We start from the raw sequence: 18,796 nt of genomic DNA, 5'->3' as shown, positions 1-18,796 counted from the left end.
ACATGGATCAGGCATACACGTTTTACCTTTGAATAGGAATGTGTACTCCTACTGTCTCAGTTTTAATTCCTCTAATTTCACACATATGAGGCTGTTGACAGTGTGTGAAATAACATCCACAGATCACAGGCAGAGTTTTCAGGGTCAGATTTCACAACCCGATTCCAAGCCCATTCAAAGTCCTGGTATTAACAGTCAAATCCTTAAACAGCTTGCAACCAGGTTATCTGAAGGATCGCCTCCTCCCGCTTGTATCTGCCCGGAACCTAAGATAATCCTGCTAAAGGAAGGGCTTTCGGGGCTGTGGCACCACGGCTGTGGAATGAGCTCCCTAGAGACGGTCGCCTGGTACCTACATTGTACTCCGTTTTGCTCTAGATGAAGACCTTTTTATTCATTAGCATCCTAGTCCTTTAGCTCTGCTGTTTTAAATCTGTATTTTAAATCTGCATTGCTACTCAATTTTATTCTGGTTGTACTTTTATGTTGAGGTTTTAAGCTTCCATATTTCATATTTTATGGCGTACCTTGCGTTTTAATTTTTGTGAACTACCCAGAGAGCTTCAGCTATTGAATGGTAAAGAAATGAAATAAATCAATAAATAAAATAAATCCGCCACTCTAGAAATCCTGTGGGTCGGATCCAGAATTCACACAACCAATCCGCCGTTCACTGGATCCTCCCTGTTAGAAGAGGGAGGGAGGCCATTTTGCTGAGGCCTCCTTTCCCTGTGCCTCCTGAGAAGCTACTCTGGAGGGCTGGGAACCTTTCTGAACAATGTCAGACATAGTGTAGAATTGGCAGAAGTCAGCCCTGTCCACAAACAGGAGGAACCATTCCATTTGCAGAAGGGATGTTCTAGATTGCCGGTGGGAAACCTCAGGCTTGGGAGTCAAATCCAGCATCTTGAAGTTCCCAGTTAAGTCTCCAGGGGTTCCCTAGATGGGCACACTCCATTCCCTGCACCACCACCCTTCCACGAACCACTGATCTGGTTTGTTGGCTTGCCAGCTTTTGTGCTGTTTTCCCCCATTCTCAAAGGTTGGTATGCATCAAGTTACAGGAAGCTAGATTCCGGCTAGACATCAAGAAAAACTTCCTGACTGTAAGAGCAGTACGACAAAGGAACCAGATACCTAGGGAGGTGGTGCACTCTCCCACACCAGAGGCATTCAGAGGCAGCTGGACAACCATCTGTCAGGGATGCTTTAGGGTGGATTCCTGCATTGAGCAGGGGGTTGGACTCGATGGCCTTATAGGCCCCTTCCAACTCTACTATTCTATGATTCTATGATCTCCTAAGGTTTACTTACTGGCAGTAAGAGCCTTAACCTACAGTATGATGGTATATCTCATAAAGTGGTAAGTATATGTGAACCAAGCCTTGGACAACAGTGGGAGTCAAATTAAGTTTAAGTAACTGTTCATGTGAATGTGGCCAGGTTAGTAGCAAAACGTCCTCTGCAGAGTTTGGTAAGCCAATCACAGGGAGGTCAAATCTGTAAGGTATGCTTTAGGGTGGATTCCTGCATTGAGCTGGGAGTTGAACTCGATGGCCTTATTCCTGCATTGAGCTGGGAGTTGCACTTGATGGCCTTATAGGCCCCTTCCAACTCTACTATTCTATGATTCTATGAACTGGTGCTCTCCAGATGTTTTGGACTACAACTCCGATATGCTCGGTCAGCATGGCCAGTGGTCAGGAATTAGGGGAGTTCAAAACATCTGGAGGGCATCAGTTGCTTACCCCTTTCCTATGAGGTAGGATGGGAAGATCTGTACGCCGCCCTGAGATCTTATTGATATAGGGCAGGATATAAATGTTTTAAATAAATAACTAAATAAGATACACTGTGTCGGGGAGGTTGTAGCTATCATTTGTAAAGGCATTATACAGTGCGACATCGTTTTTCCTCTTTGCAATGCAGGTGGGGGGGATGTTGGTCTTCATGCCTGAATTTTATTCCCTTCTTTTTTGTCATTCCTTTCTTCTTAGTCCCCCATGTTTGATGGCAAAGTACCCCACTGGCACCACTATACTTGTTTCTGGAAGCGGGCTCGGCTGGTGGCTCATACTGATGTGGATGGCTTCTCAGAACTGCGTTGGGAGGACCAGGAGAAGATTAAAAAATCCATAGAAAGTGGCGGTGCTGGGACAGGTAGGTGAATTGCTAAGGACAGTCAAAACGAGACAGTCACACTTGCTATGTGAGCCAAGATAACAACTAGGGCTGGTATTATGTTCCCAAGTCTGTTGGTTCTGTGCTGAGAGCTGACTTTAAGAAGTGCAAGACCCTCCTAGGAAGCCTCTGAAATATACTTGCCTATGAAAAGAATTGTCTGAAGATGGGGCTAAATGCTACCTTCTGCAACCTGGTACCCTCCAGATGTGTGGGGTTAAAGCTCACATCATGTTTTTTACTAATGCCTGGGTTGGAGGGGAACTGAAGTAGTAAAATTGGTTTTACATCTTGTGTGGCTCATCTCCAAGTCCTTCAGTTGTCCCAAGGCCAGGCAGTAAACCAGAACATGGAAGTCAGCTTTTCTTTTCTTTTCTTTTAGGCAAAGGTGGTGACCAAGAAGGAGGTGGCAAAAGTGAGAAGAGTTTAAATGATTTTGCAGCAGAATATGCAAAGTCCAATAGAAGTACCTGCAAAGGTTGTGAGCAGAAGATAGAAAAGGTGTGTGTGTGTGTGTGTGTGTGTGTGTGTGTGTGTGTGTGTGTGTATGTGCATGTGGGTGTGTGGGTGTGTGTGTATGTGTATATATATATATATATATATATATATATATATATATATATATATATGAAACTAACTCTGTGTGTGTGTAATACAGTGCTCTTAATTTACAAAGCCTTATATATTCTTGCTATGTTTTTAATCAGTATTTTATGTATTTTATGATTGCTGTTGTTCCCCGCCTCGATCCAATCAGAGAGGTGGGTAAGAAATAAATTATTATTATTTTGTTTCCTTCACTATTATTTGACATTGTTTAGTTTGGAGAAAAGGGGAGTCAGGGGAGACATGATAGAGGTGTACAAAAATGTTCATGATGTGAAGGAAGTGGAGAGGGAGAAGTTATCTATAATATTAGATCTTGGGGTCATCCCATGAAGCTGATTCAGTGGGAGATTCAAGACAGATAAAAGGAAGTGCTTCTTCACACAGTGCATAGTTAAACTATGGAATTTGCTACCGCAAGATGTAGAGACAGCCACCAATCTGGATGGCTTTAAAAAGGGATTGGACAAATTCAGGGATGATAAGGCTATCAATGGTTACTAATCGTGATGCCTCTATGCTACCCTCCAGTAACAGAGGCAGTATGCCTAACTACACCAGTTGCTGGGCGAACATGAGCAGGAGGGTACCATTGCACTCATGACCTAGTTGTCAGATGGTTGGCCATTGTGTGAACAGAATACTGGACTAGATAGGCCTTTGGGGCTGAACTGGCATGGCTCTTCTTATGTTCTTATCCCTGTGAGATGACCTCTCTTTCTAATGACTACCAAATGAGCAGGGATTTAAACTTGGAGTCTCCCAGGTCCAAATCTCCTATTATGTCCACTTTGGCGTTCAAGAACCATGTTAACTGAATGCCTTTTGTGGTACTCATTCTAAATACAAAATAGGAATCAGAAGACTAAAATATTCATAAAATGCCAGAGAGATCTAAGTTCAACTGTTTGCATGTCCAGGAGGAAAGCAACAATTGCACTTTCTCCTGCTACTGCTTCAGGAATAATTCCTGTAGTTAGGAGAATTGATAAAAGGGTGTTGTTGTTTTTAAGATTATAGTGCTTCTAGTTGCAAATTATAGCATATTTAAAACGCTAAATACAAAGAAATCTGACCTTTTGCCTAGCCTTTTCCTTGATATGCTATTTTTCTGTATGCTGCTGGGAGTGGTTTATGTGTCTGTCTTTTCCCCCTCTTAAATATTTTTATATCTAATGAGATAGATTTTAATCTGCTTGACTTTCTGTCAGTTACTTTTATCAGTTGTAGAGCTTGCATGGACTTTGAAGTATTTCTTTCATTGTATTTAATCAGTCAATTTTGAACCACTCAATTGAATTGCCATTCCCTTAAGACAAGAGATTTCAAAAGTATTTGGATTGCTTTCAAGACTGTATATTTGCCAATCAAGAGGGAAATTGTGGCCTAGTTTACTTAGAGGGTAGGGACAGCTTCTTTCCGGATAGAAGGTAATATATCCCAAACTAAAAATATCTGTGTTGGACAACCAGAATAAAATAATGATGGGAACCATTCACTTTAACCATCACAAACCTGTGTTTAAAAAACCAAAATGTGTTACTCTGAATTAGCCTATAAATGTTCCTACTGAAATAGTAACCCATTTCAATTTCTGGGCATCTTTATTTCTTTGTTTTTATCTACCGCAGGGTCAAATTAGAATTTCAAAGAAAATGGTGCATCCTGAAAAGCCCCAGTTGGGAATGATCGATAACTGGTACCACCCGAACTGTTTTGTCAGCCGCAGAGCAGATCTGGGTTTTCTCACTACTTTTAGTGCCTCTCAGCTCTTAGGATTTGGGCTCCTGAACGCTGAAGATAAAGAGACCCTGAAGAAGCAGCTGCCTGCTGTCAAGAATGAAGGGTATGTTTGATGTGTCAAAAGGAGGCCCAATTTACTCTGTTGCAGCTCTAGCTCAGGCAGGCTGTCCTAAAACACTGATGCTGAGAAGCATTTATTTATTTACAAGGTTTACATAGGCCCCGTTCAGAAGACACCTTAAACCACAGCTTTAACCATGGTGAATAAGGCTTTTTGTCTTAGTCACCGTGGTTAAAGCCATGGTTTAAGGTGTCTTCTGAACACGGCTCAGCTTTCTGTCTTAACCACTGTGGTTAAAGCCGTGGTTTAAGGTGTCTTCTGAACGGGGCCATAGTGTTCTGTATCTAACAAAATTCCTGAGCAGTAAGCAATAAAGGAAAGAAAAAAATAACCAAAACCCACAATTAAAATAATCTGATTATGCCAATAAAAATGTGGCTGGTCAAATCAGGGAAAGCTTGTTTTGACAGGAACTGAAAACAAAACAACGTTGGTGCAGGCCTAACGTCAAGTGAGTTCACAGAAAGGGAGCCAGTACACTGAAGGCTGTACCCTGAGTGGACTCTAGAAGGACCACAAGTCATGTAGAACCACCAGAAGTGACTCATCGAATGACATTAGTATTCATGATATTCTTGATGAATATTCTTCCATAGAACTTTTCTGGACATAAGCTGCCCTGAATTATAAGGAGTTGGGTTACTGATAAGGAATGTAAGATTGTTACATGGTCTTGGAGTGAGTGCCCAAAAGAACAGGTGGTGGCTCTTAAGATACTTTTGTGCCATCCATGTGTAGAATGTGGTGGTGGAGAGGAACTTTAAGGGGGAGTGTCAGCGTTTGTTCATTTTTTAAAAACCAACAACACCAAGATTATAATTACCATATATTTATTAAAAATATGTATAATGCCACCCTTCATTATCAGATCATAGTTACTTCCAGGAGGTAAATCACAGTAAATTCACAAACAGGAGGTGTAGGAGCATTCTTAAAGCACTGGATTGTCAAAAGGCTCCATGCGCTGTGAACTCCTAGAATGCATCTCCAAGCCTTGCGTTTTGACTCTTGGGTGGTGGCGTGGCACCAAACCAACTCATTCTCTGCTGGCCTCTGTCAGGGAAGTCCCTGTTGTATCATATTCACACTTGTCAGCTGTTGCTTAGGGCAGAGGGATCGGATTTCCATGCTTTCCTCTCCGTGTCAGTCCGTCTTTTGCTTTGCCCAGGGCAGCATATGAAATTGAAACTGGATGAAGTCTTTGCTGTAGCTCTGGATCTTATTGGAGGATTGACTGTGTAAATAGTCTGTCTTGTGTACTTTGCTTTTAAGGGAGATACACTTTAAATAATCCTCCTGCATCCCATAAAAAGATCTGCAAAATTAGACTGCCTTTGTTTGCTAGATTTATATATTTATTTATTGCATTTCTATACCACCCAATAGCCAAAGCCCTCTGGGCAAAAATTTAAACCCATCAAATACAGTGTAAAACAAACTACAATTACAAACACGCAATATAAGAGCACAATATAAAAACACAACTAGGATAAAACCGAGAAGCAATGCAGAGATTTGTACAGATTTAAAAGAGCAAAGTTAAAAAGACTTACATTGAGAAACTATTAAAATTCTGGGAGAATAAAAGGGTCTTCCCCTGGCTTCAGAAAGAGTATAACGAAAGTGCCAGGCAAACCCTTCTAGGGGCACAGCTGGGTGCCACAGCAGAGAAGGCCCTCCTCCTCCTAGCTACCTGCCTCACTTCCTTTGGCAGGAGCTCACAGAAAAGGACCCCTGAAGATGATCTTAGGGTCTGGGCAGGTACGTATGGGAGGAGGCATTCTTTCAGATAACTTGTACCCAGGTTATCTTAAGGCAAATACAAATTGTTGTGTTTTCTATCTTTTTTAATGTATTTGCTTATTTTCTTTATCAAGTTTTATTAATGACTGTAAGCCGCCTTGAGTGTCGTTTTGGTAGAAAAACAGGATACAAAACAAATTTAAACGTAACATTAGAATCACAGTGGGAAATAATTTTAGCATGGTGACACTGTTCACACAGCCTGATCTGTCATCACATTGCTAGTTTATAATCACATGGATTCTTTGTGTTTGCTCAAGTAGCCATTAGAAACCTCCAGTGCGTTAGTGACATACACAGGTTTAAAGATTGCTAGGCTGCACAAGCATCTTCCTTTTGTAATAGGCAGACCTTTGCACTCAGCATCCAGTGAGGCACTGAGGGAGACTACTTGGTCCCAGTTCACTTCCTTCCCTTTCCCCTCAGGTCTATAGAAGTGCAGCGGCAGAGAAGACAACTCACCACTCCATAGGCCCTTTGTAGGTTCCTCGGGCTGTTACATCTTGATTAGACATCGGATGGCCTTAGCCCATTTGGCAACTATTTGCCAGTGGTAAAAATCCCCAGGGGTCACCTTTTGATTTCAGTAGCAGGAAAGAGGCTTCAGTCTTAATGCCATTAACCTCAGTCTTTCTACAGAGCAACAAGATGGCATGCTGAGGAGAGTGGCCAGTCAACCAATGAACGCTTTGAAGAAAAGGGCGGTTTTGGTGGGCTGTGGTATTGCCTGGCTTTGCTGAGAGAAGTGGTTGTGAGGTGCTCTTGGCAGTAGAATCTGAACTCTTTTAAATAGGGATACAGAATCCCCTCAAGCAGGTGCCTGGGCTGTGAGCTTGAAGAAGGGAAGGCCCCAGTACAGGAGCTTAGAGAAGAGCTCCGAAAGGTCCCTTCTAAAACTATTTTCATGAAGGCCATCTCTTTCTCTTTGTTCTTGCAAGGCTGGCAAGTTTTGAATGTTTTCTAACTTTGGGCTGTGCCCGATATTCAAAATCTTTTCCATCTGAAGCGCGTGTGCACACACCCTTTCCGCCTTTTCTTGGGGACACTTTTGCAAGGAGAATATAATATGTGCCCTACCACTGGGAGGTTACAAAAACATGCTGTGACTGTTGTGGATGTCACTCCCCAGAAACGATGGGTTATCCGAAGTTAGTCTAACTTAAGTCTGATTCATTTCTGTGGACTAAGTGGATACAACCCTATGGCGGTATTCACAGACATCTCAGATTGCATAGTATGTTCTCTGTGCAAAGACGTTCCCAGGTATAGTTGTATGGAGAAGATTTTGAATGTCCGAGCTAGGCCTTACTCTGGCAGTTATGACATCACCTAGGTTTTGATCACTGGGAACACCCTATAAGTCTTTCCAAGTCAGGTTACTCCAGTGCTGGACACTGGTGATGGCAGCCAGTGAGGACAATGTTACTGCAGACTCTGATTATCACCTTGTGTGATGTTCTCAGTTGGTACATTTTACTTAATCAGTTCTCTGTGCCTCAAAGTATTCAGTGTTTGATGCTCTTCCTTGGGATGCCAAGGAGTAGCTCACAGTGGCCCCGTTCAGACGACACCATTAACCATGCTGGTTAAGGATTTTTGGTTAAGCAGCAGGGTAAAAGGTGCCGTCTGACACGTGTTTTCCTTAACCAGGTGCCTCCACTAACCACGTTGTGGTTGACTTCACAAACCCTGTTCTGTAGCAAGGTTAATGGCACTAACTTTGGCTTAAGGTGTCTTATGCAATGCAGCTGTGGTTAAGGGGCCGAAATCATAGAGCTAGCAGTATAGAGCGCCCTAAACAGCCTAAATTGTGCAACTGCCGTCTCTCTTAGCTCAAGGGCTGATGGGATACAGGGCGGAGCATTCAGAGCACTCAGGCGCTCATCTAACTGCTTCGTGATTAGCGTGTGGTTAAGGAAACTGGGAACCAGACAAGGTTAATGGTGTCATGTGCAAGCATATGACTTGTGGTTAGTGCTAGCCACAGAGAAGCATGCTTAACCTAACCACAGAGCCCTCAGTGTCGTCTGAACGGGCCCAGGTTAATGCAGAACCTTGCAACAGGGAATGGAAAACATGAACACAAAGCTGAAGAAGAAGATGATGACAGCGACTGTGCTGGACATTCAGTTGTTTATAAAATGAAACCATTTGAGATCTAGGAAATGTAATGATGTGACTTCGAGTAACTCTTCTTAATGTATATTTTCTTTTTCTTTCAGAAAAAGAAAAGGAGATGAGGTGGACGCCAATGTGAACGCAAAAAAGAAACCGAAAAAGGAGAAAGAAAAACAGTCCAAACAGGAGAAGCTGCTGAAGGTTTGTTTGCTGGTGACTAACCAGTCATAAACCTTCTTGCAGGGGGACTTCAAAAGCAGTGGCGCGTCTCAGCTTATAATGAACAAGCAAGGGTCCTGGTCTCAATCATGTATCTCTGTTTTCCATCTTCAGTGCATACAAGGTAACATCTTACCTATCCCAAAAGCAGAGATTCACTACGTTGCCTGTAGGGAGTTCACGTTACTCAACATGCCGCTTGCATGTACCGCTCTCAAATGGTTCCATTAGGAAGGAAGTCTCAACTGTGCTCTTTTACATCTACAGGAGCAGACAGAATTGATTTGGAACATCAAAGATGAGTTGAAGAAAGCCTGTTCCACCAACGACCTGAAAGAACTCCTGATAGCCAACAAACAGGAAGTTCCTTCTGGGGAATCTGCCGTGAGTTGGAGCCTGTTCTAGTTGACGTTTTGACGAGTGTTAATGCTCTATGTGTATTTAGTTGAATTTAGATGAACTATAATGGGTGGTAACCTACACTGGCTCGCATGCTAGGCAGTGGAACTGACCAATAGCCCAACAACTGGAAATGAACAGCAACATTTGTTTCCAGACTGGGGCAGTTGGAGCTCTGCTGACCTCTCCCGTTCTGGAAATGAGGGTTTCTGCTCGCTTATTATTTATTTAAAACATTTCTTGGCCGCCTTTCAGGGCAGAAGCCCTCCCAAGGCCGCTCACAGCAATAAAATACATAAAAACAGTTAAAATATTAAAAGGGATAAAACATAAACACCGTAGAATAGCAATAAAACCAACAATAAAAGCCAACAATAAAACCAGCAGCAACAACGGCAATCAAGAGAAGGCCAGGGTAAAATAATGTTTTCGAGGCCTTAAAAGCCTGCAATGACAGAACATGGCAGACCTCCGGTGGCAACTTGTTCCAAAGGTGTGGGGCCACTGCAGAGAAGGCCCTCTCACTGTGGTCACCCACACCAGCTCTCACGGGTGGGCAAATGAGAAGGGGATATTTCAGGAACTGCTAGTTCCTGTTGTTCCAGTGGTCGGCTCTGCGGAGTCATAGCAGCTGTATAGGATACTGCCCAATGACATTAAATTTCTGGAGTGACAGACTACTCTATCATAGCCTCAAGAACAATATGGCTTGTATCCACATGTATTGGAGTTGCATCGTTCCAATTAGGGTAGATTAATGTAGTTGCACCGTTCCAATTGGAGTAGCTGGCCCTTTTTGTGCGTGGATTTAACTGCTTTGGGATGGGGGTATAAAGCCAGGAAGAGTGTAATGGTGAACCATGTCTAATAAAAAAAACAGTCTGTTTCCAGTAAATGTATCTCTCACATGTGAAGGAGTTGTGGAAATTTTTAGAAATCTACTACAGTTCTTAGAATATAAGCTGCTGGTGCAAGAAGCTGCATTTGATTCTTCTTCTGATGGCAGATTAGTTGGAAGTGATCCGAAGCACTTCTAATGGCCAGTTCTCTGTCCAGTTGGAAACAGTCCAGTTGGAAGCCCCCTTGGCTCAATGGGGTGCCAGTTCTATTCCACTATGCAGATAAAAAAGATTTTGAGTCATGAGCATACAGGATCTGCCAGCAGATGCTAACACACATACAGACACATTTCTATTGCAACGGTGTTCTGTGTGATGTGGATCATGCGTGAGCAAAGGTTTGATTCTTCCCTCTCAGAAAGGTGTGCTTCACTTCATCGGAGGAAACATTCTTTAAAATAAAAGAGAGAGAGAGAGAGTCAGTAAAGGTGCAGTCCTGAATACTTCGTCTTCCTCATGTGACCCAAGCCTAAAAAGAGATGTGTGCAGGTCATCTGAAGCAGCAGGGTGTGTGTAGGGGGGAACCTCTTCTAGCCTGAGGGCCTAATTCCATTTTGGAGAAGATCTTGGTGATCACATCCCAGGGGTGGGCGAGGCAAAAGGAGTAGGACCATAACACCAAAAATGCCACCATGTTTTAGCTTAAAGCACTTAGTGTATCTAAGACTTAGAGGGATCTCTAAGAGGGAGAGGGATCTCAACCTTCTAGACTGGAGCAAAAACCATCCAAAATCTGAAAACCCACCAAATGATTGGCGGTCAGAGGGAAGGGGGTGGGGCCATCTGGAGAACTCCCGGGGGCCGGTTTTGAAACACGGGCTGAAGGTTCTCCACCCTTGCGTTACAACACAACGTTGTGAGATATTTGGACATCTTTGGCTCCCAGCATAGTATCATGCCACACATACTCCCTCTCTTCTGGCATGACTCTTTTTCTTTCTTTTTTGCTTTCCGTCACTTTAGATCTTGGACCGTGTTTCCGACGGGATGGCCTTTGGGGCCCTGTTGCCTTGCGAGGAGTGCAAGGGGCAGTTTGTGTTCAGGGGCGATGCCTACTACTGCACGGGAGACATCACAGCTTGGACGAAATGTGTGGGCAAGACCCAGACCCCCAATAGAAAAGAGTGGGTAACGCCCAAGGTAGGGAGCACGGCATGTTTTATTATCACCAGTTAGTTATTGTACTAGGCAAGTGTGTCTGTGAAATTGTAGGCCCTAGCTTTGCACGCAGAAGGACCCCTGGTTTCTCCAAGTTAGGGGAGGAAAAACTGCCTGAAACCCTGGAGAACCATTGCTGCCTGCCAGTGTCGACAACACTGGGCTAGGTGGACCCATGGTCTGACTCTGCATAAAGCAGCTTCCTAGGTTCCTAGGAGTGGAGGTGGGGGCAAGTTTTGGGAGAAGGGAAGCACTAACCCAGCCTCCCCGACCTGGCGCCCTCCAGGTGTGTTGGACTATAACCCCAATCGCTCCCATCCAGCATGGCCCTGCTGGCTGGGGATGATGGTAGTTGCAGCCCCACACATCTGGAGGGCATCAGCTTGAGGGAGGCTGCTCTAGCTCTTCTTCCAGCCATTCCTTTCCTCCTGCCACTGCCTGCATCCACGTCTTTTTCGGCTTCGGCCCCCTTCCTCCGCAAAATCTCCCCACTCAGAGCCCTCAGCAGCCCACTCTCTTCCCGGTGCTGCTCAGCCCCCTGCTTCTTGCCTTCTCAGCCCCTGCCCAGCCAAAACAAGTTAGGGTCAGAAACGGAGAACTGGGCTGGCTCCTCCTCCCCCCTTTCCCCCATCTCCACCTGCAGCCGTGGCTTTGATGGAAGGAAGGCCAAGGAAACGTCTCCCCACACATCTCCTTCCTCCCATCCATCAACCAAGGCGGAGAGAAACGTGGTTCGCATGAGGTCAGCTGTGGCAGAGATGCTTCTCTTTTAACTTCTGGTTTTACTTGAAATTTGTAAAACTATTTGGCATCAGAAACCCTTGGGAGATTGACTTCAAATCACTCAGAAAACTACTTTCTACCGAACCCTAAAAGAAACCTAAATAGTAAATATTAGTCTCTGATTGATAGTGTCTCGCCTTTTATCTCGCTGCAGTAGCATTGGGAGTCCCTCTCTTTGGTGTTAACTTTTCTTTTGTGTGCTGTTGCAACACAGGCATTCCGAGAAATCACATATCTCAAGAAATTCAAATTTAAAAGGCAAGATAGAGCGTTCCCTCCTGAGGCTGCCTCTGCAAACGCCACACCTCCTCCAACCATTTCTGCTCCAGTTACCGAGAACTCAGCTGCTCCGGCAGGTAAATGGTCTGTGAGGGAATGTTTGTACTAAAGAGAAACTGATTTGATGGAAAAGAATATGCCATATTCCTTTTTTTAAAAAAAAATAGTAATAATAATAATTCACCTCTCCTCTTAGTGAAAAATGCTATTTATCAGAAGAGCAAACAATTTTGAATTCGTACTTGCTCATCCTCTTTCTCTCCCCTCCCCTCAAAATCCCCCATCTGTGTATGACTCATGGTTGATAGTATCTTGTCTAGAAATTAATTTTTTTGCTGTCCTTTGCTGCCACCTGCTGGTTTGTTGTGGAATAATAAGCTAACAATTAGCAATTAATTAATTAGCACTTCTCCAGTTAGGTAAAGCAGGGACACACCTACATGCACCCTACTAATTGAATGATCAAAATCGTATCTACTATGTATAAAGCAATATTGTGAATGTGATTAGCTGCAATGTAACACATTGGGCCCATTTGCATGATCAGAATAAACCATGGTGGCTTGTTTATTGAAGCCACCTAGGCTTGTTTAAATTGCAGTGTGTGCCAAGTGAATGCAAGGCACAATTTCCATAATCACTGCCCAGACACAGCTTGTTGTATCATTCAAAACTGAGTTGCGCATCTTGTTGGAGGGGCAAACAGCCCTCTAATAAATAACTCCGTGGGTTATTGGAGGGTTGTTTGCCCTTTCAACAAGCCATGCTTCCCAGATTCAGATGACACAACAAGCCATTGGATTTAAATAAGCCACCATGACTTAAATAAGCCACTACTGGGGGCAAGTTCTCAAGGGAAATCTTTTAAAAACCACAGCAGTATCCTCAATGACTTCGGTCAATAGTTTGCGCAATCAAAATAAGCTACCACACTTTCCCCCCCTCTTTGGGGGAGAGGGAATAACCTGGCAGAGCAAGAAAGCAAATGTAGTGATCACCATGAGCTTTGATAAATAGGAGCTTTATGTAAGAAGATCTAGGGCCATAAAGAGGCATGTGATGAAGCAGGCTGACTGTTATTCTAATAGGTTGTATTTCTACCTCCAGCCTTGCTGTATCCAGCAATTATGTGCAAGAGCTGAATATGGTAATGGTCGTAGAATTCAAGATATTGAGAACTGCAGTTTATGGTAAAAAGAAAGAAAGAAAGAAAGAAAGAAAGAAAGAAAGAAAGAAAGAAACCCAAGATTCTAGTCCTTTCTGATGCCGATATAAAGTTTGAAAGTGCAGCAGGCAATGCTTACAAAAACCTTGGAAGCTGTGTGTGTCCAACGCCTGAGATTTAATGTTTTATTATTATTTATCGGTTTGATTTGCACCCTGCCTTTCTGCCAAGAATAATGGCAGTCAAGGCAGCTTCCAATCATAAATAAAACTTGATTAAAAGAGTTATAAAACCATGAAAACAGAGCAGTAACAGAATAAAAACAGCACCCAACTCAATAGACCGGCTTACATATCAAAGACCAGCTTGAATAAAAGGCTCTTTGCCTGCCTTTGGAAGGATGAGAGAGAGAAAGAGCTTCACAGCCTGGGAGCGGCCACCAAAAAAGCTCTCTCTCGTGTCTCCATAAAACGTGCCTAAGGTGGCAGTATCAAAAGAAAGGCCTCTCCTGAGGATTTTAAGATCAGGTTCATATGGGAGAAGACAGTCTTTCAGGTAGCCTGGTCCCAAGCCATATAAGGTTTTATGAGATCTGAGTCACTGAAGATCTTTTTCGTGTCCTGTGACTTTAGATGCAGAATAAACGGTGCATGCTAAGCTAAATCACATACACTTTGTTGGCATATAAATTGGATTATCTTGGTGTGACGTTACTTTCAATGTGTACACAGTTTTGTCTCTTTTCTGGTTTTATTTTCCCTTCTCCCCCATATGATTCTATTCATCGTGGGCTTTGCATTTTCATTTGACTAAACAGACCAACCATTAAGTAGCATGAAGATTTTGATCATCGGGAAATTGTCGAAGAACAAGGATGAAATCAAGTCTGCCGTTGAAGAACTTGGGGGAAAGGTGACTGCTACCGTGAATAAAGCTGACCTGTGTATCAGCTCCCAAAGTGAGTAATTGTCTTTGGTGTCACTAGGAAACAGGGAAACTCCCCAATGGAGAAGACTTAAATCAGATGGGGCTTGAAAGAAGAAGGAGGCTGGGTACCTGGCCCTGTAGCCGAATAAAAACAGCTCTTGACTAATGTGAAAGGAAGGGAAGGGACCCAATAGAACACCCGTTTCTATTGGCACTTGAATGCAACATGGCTACAAGTGGCTTTAAATAGATAGAATTATTCAGTTTGTTCCGATATGAATTCCTATAGTAAATATATCTTGCCTGTGCCAGGGAACTTTATATATTTTCACACCTTGTGTTGGCTATTTTTGGTTTTGTCAGTATGGTGCGCCTGAATCTCGCTTTCCCTGCTCAGTGCTTGCTTCTTGAAACCTTAGATGCTCCCCTTTTTAATAAAAGAAGGAAGAAAAATCGTGTGCTAGAACAGTTATGGAACTTTGTACTATCTTGGGTAGGCTTTGGGTGTGTCAGAAGTGGAAACTGTTCCTGTTTAAGGTGTCAGCCATGCTGTCTTCTAGGATATTCTTTTCCACACTCCTCTCTGGTTTTCCCGGTTCCTTCTCCCCTCTCCCCACCCGCCCGAAACATAGCATTGCATGTCCATGGAGCATGCTCAGTCCTCATTCGAGGATGTGGGTTTCCTCCATTAGGGCTTCCCCCCCCCCATTTTTTTTTTTTTTTAATATAGACTCCTGCAAACTTGAAGCATGCTGATACCCCATCTCTTCAGGATGAATGGGGCTGTTTTGGCAACTTAAGGACTCATTCTCAGAGAATGAATTTGCTATTGGTATATAGCCAGGAACTCCCAAAGTAGTGACTCTAGGCTCCCTGCCGCTTCTGAATTTTATTTTATTTGTTCAAGATACGTTTTAACCAGGAGGTTGGTATGCTACAAAGTAAAGGGCTGCCCCACCCCCCAAGGCATTCTTTGGATTCAAAAGAGTGTTTTTGCATTTAGGAGCTCAGACCCCATAACTTCCTTGTACACATCTCATAAAACTTCTTGGGCGAGTTGCTGTTCTTTTAGTCTCAGCAGTTTACCTGCTGGGAAATAGGTGATTTGCCATGCCCACCAAGGCAGCCATTTTGTGCATGGGCAGCATGGCAGCCATTTTGTGTGAGCGCCCATGGCACTGTCTCACTGTTCCAAAAGACTCAGGGACCCCTGGTATGTAGGGCAAGCTTTTAATATAGAGAATTTACAACATTTGATGTAGGCTCTATTTTCTTTATTTGTTACATTTTCATACCACCTAATAGCTGAGGCACTCTAGCACTTGAGCTACGTAGTTTTTTAGATCATCTTTTGCCAAGGTTATCAAACCGGTGTGCAGTCAAGATAATAAAACATCAATATATAAAATTAGAGCAGGAAAAACTGGGTACAAATACAAAATAAAACTTCAGACAAGCAGCTAAATCCCTCAAACAATTAATATTAAATGTTAAATGTGTGGGCACCATCTGGCACTTGAATAGCATTGCAGTTGGCCCCAGGCAAGCCTCTCAGGAGAGGGCCTTTGTTAAGTAGCAAGCTACAAATGGAAAATGACTCCTCTCTGGATTGCCATACCCCCAGTGAAGACTAGAGGCTCCAATATCAGTGGGACAGCGAATCCACTCCGGTTTCAATCAGAACTCTAAAGAAGCCATCCAAGGTGCAGAAGCATCTTGGATAGCTCCTTTAGAGTTCTGAAGGAAACCCGGAGTGGATTCACCGTCCTGCTAACATTAGAGCTACCAGCCTCCATTGCACCCACCTCACCAGATGATGGGGAATCTGGAGGAGCGCCTATGTGGCTTTCATACAGGGCATAGGAGGGGGCGCCATCTTGTTCTTTGTCAAAATCTTAAAGTAATTTGGCCCGAATGCAAGCCTCATGAGGAGTCTCACTGTGAAAGACTTGGAGTGCACATTAACATGTGTGATGGGTCTACTCCAATTGGAAGCGGCTTTCAAAGATCAGGGGGAAGTCTTTCTCTGCTCTTCTACTTGGTGTGACTTTTCTGGAGACGTCAGGCAGGTTCCTTAGCTTAATGGAAGAGCACATATTTTTCACGAAGAAGATCCCAGTTTGAATACCTGGCATCTTCAGGTATGGCTTCCATTTGGGCATCTGGTTGACCACTGTGGGAACCGAATGCTGAGCTAGATAGGGCTTTGGTCTGGTCCAGCATGGGTCCTCCTATGTTCTTACTTCTGAGCTATGGGCCTCTCCCCATTACTAAAGCAACTGGTGAGTTCTGATGCTTATACTCATAAGAAGGGTGAGATCCCATGCTTAGCTTTTTATTGTCTCTTCTCTCCCCTCCCCTGCCTCTTCTTGAACTTCTCAGAGGAAATTGAGAAAATGAACAAGAAAATGGAAGAAGTGAAGGAGGCCCAGGTGCGTGTGGTCTCAGAGGAGTTCCTCCAGGACATGAAAAGCTCCAGCAAGGGCTTTCAGGAGCTTCTGTCAGTTCATGCTCTCTCTCCCTGGGGTGCAGAAATAAAGCAGGAGCACAAAGAGGTGCCCAAAGGAGGAAAATCAGGTGGACACCCAAACATGAAAAGCACGGGGAAGAACAAGGAAGAGCAAGGTGAGCTAGAAAAAGGAAATGGAGGACGCATGGCAGCCTCCGCGCAGGCCTCCATCTTGTCACTATTGCTGTGGGTGGGGTTCTTTTTGGCCAGGGCTCGCCCCCGAATTTAAAGAGGTCATTCTGGGGGCATGGAAGGGGGCAAACTAACTAGTGTCAGGAGTGCTTGCTTGCCTTAGCAGCCTGGTGGCTAGCTGGCTTTATGTGTTTTAAAACCTTGTTAAAAGCTGCTCCCTGTGAGGGTTGTGGCTTCCTCTCACCTCCCATATCTTACTGTTAAAGCTGCAGTCGCTGCATTTCTTGCTCTGCCCCCTGAGGCTTGAATTCTAAATATGGCAGAGGGGTGTTTGTGGAGCGGAAGCAGCCCTCTTTGGCACACTCGCAGGCGGTGGGGGGGGGAGGTGGGGGGAGACCAACCACCCAGCCTGTTGCTAAGGCAAAAGTCCTCCCACAAACTGTTGTGGCCTCCCCACCCCCCAAAGATCCACAGGAATGGGTGGGCTCAACTCACGACCTGAGAGTGGAGGTGGTAAATAAAGGGAAGCCGTTTCAGTTCGGGGCTAGTTCACTGGAAGATCCCAAAAAGTTCAGTGCATGAATGGACTTGAATACAGTTGGTCTGGTATCTAATGTGTAGAATGGCCTTTACAATCTGGTGCCTTCCAGATGCTTTGGACTACAGCTTCCATCATCACCAACCAGCAGGGCAAATGGTCAAGAGTTCTGGGAGTTGTGATTCAAAACATCTTGTCCGGCACCAAGTTCGGGAAGGCTTCTGTAGAATCTCTGCTTATCACACTGGACGTCAGCTTCTAAGTTTGAAGGAGTAGCACTGAGATACTCGGTTGTCCTCCATTTCAAAGTCCTTAGCACAGCGTTTCCCATCTTGATTCCCTCCAGATGTTTTGGATGATCAGTTCCAGCATTTCTGACCATTGGCCTAGCTGACTGGGCTGATGGGAGTTGTAGTCCAAAACAACTGGAGTGCACCAGTTTGCCTACATCTGCCCTAGGTCTTCAACTGATGGGTGTAGAAAGGATCATACTGCCTCTGAATAAGGTTTTAATTTTTTTGCCTTAAACCCAGCCATTCTTGTGTGGATGCTAGAAAAGTGAAAGCAATCAGAGTCCAGGAAAGATGTCTACATCCTCTGCTCTCCTCACCTCCTTACAAATGAATAACAGCTGTGGATTTATGGAATGATTGAAAGCCCTCTGGGTTCTATGATAAAACACAGCAGAGGAGCATGGTGTTAGTGAGGCCTTTTCCTTCACTGTGTGATGTAGGAGACCATTCATACACCATTGTCCAAAACTACAGACATACAAGAAGAGACAGGCAGGGTGATAGTCTCCAGCTTGGCTGGCTGGCTTGCCCAACTGGATATTCAATTTATTTGAGGTAATCTAATCATGCAAATTCTAAAGATGTGAAGACAGCAGAAGCTGGCAGGTCTGGGTCTGAGGGAGTGCTTGGGGGAAGGATGCATGGGACCAAGGCGCTCACCTTTACTAATTGGATCTAGTAGGGATTTCAGGCTAAACTAAACCAAAAAGGAGGTGAAAGGTATTCCCGCCTTCTTTTTCCCTTTTCTTTTCTTTCTTTCTTTATTGCATTTTTATACCGCCCAATAACTGAAGCTCTCTGGGCGGTTCACAAAAATTTAAACCATTCAGAAATTTAAACCATTCCTTTCTTTTGATCAGCAAGCTGTGCAGTCACTAGCCAAGTCTGAATTGATCCTTCAGATTCTAACATTTCAAACTGCT

At 44.0% G+C, this 18,796-nt stretch overlaps 1 protein-coding gene across 1 annotated transcript in view; it reads left to right on the top strand.

Moving 5' to 3' along the window:
- PARP1 (poly(ADP-ribose) polymerase 1) overlaps positions 1 to 18,796 on the top strand; it is a 52,831-nt gene that overhangs the window by 9,677 nt on the left and 24,358 nt on the right. Inside the window, exons 2-10 of the mRNA XM_063124135.1 lie at positions 1,998 to 2,160; positions 2,564 to 2,682; positions 4,419 to 4,633; positions 8,677 to 8,773; positions 9,059 to 9,175; positions 11,053 to 11,229; positions 12,245 to 12,386; positions 14,292 to 14,432; positions 16,784 to 17,026. Coding sequence (XP_062980205.1) covers positions 1,998 to 2,160; positions 2,564 to 2,682; positions 4,419 to 4,633; positions 8,677 to 8,773; positions 9,059 to 9,175; positions 11,053 to 11,229; positions 12,245 to 12,386; positions 14,292 to 14,432; positions 16,784 to 17,026 — 1,414 coding nt within the window. The remainder of the gene's footprint in view (positions 1 to 1,997; positions 2,161 to 2,563; positions 2,683 to 4,418; positions 4,634 to 8,676; positions 8,774 to 9,058; positions 9,176 to 11,052; positions 11,230 to 12,244; positions 12,387 to 14,291; positions 14,433 to 16,783; positions 17,027 to 18,796) is intronic.

Source organism: Elgaria multicarinata, chromosome 4 (genome assembly GCF_023053635.1).
Source record: "Elgaria multicarinata webbii isolate HBS135686 ecotype San Diego chromosome 4, rElgMul1.1.pri, whole genome shotgun sequence".
NCBI lineage: Eukaryota > Metazoa > Chordata > Lepidosauria > Squamata > Anguidae > Elgaria > Elgaria multicarinata.
This window is presented reverse-complemented; position numbering and strand designations above follow the sequence as displayed.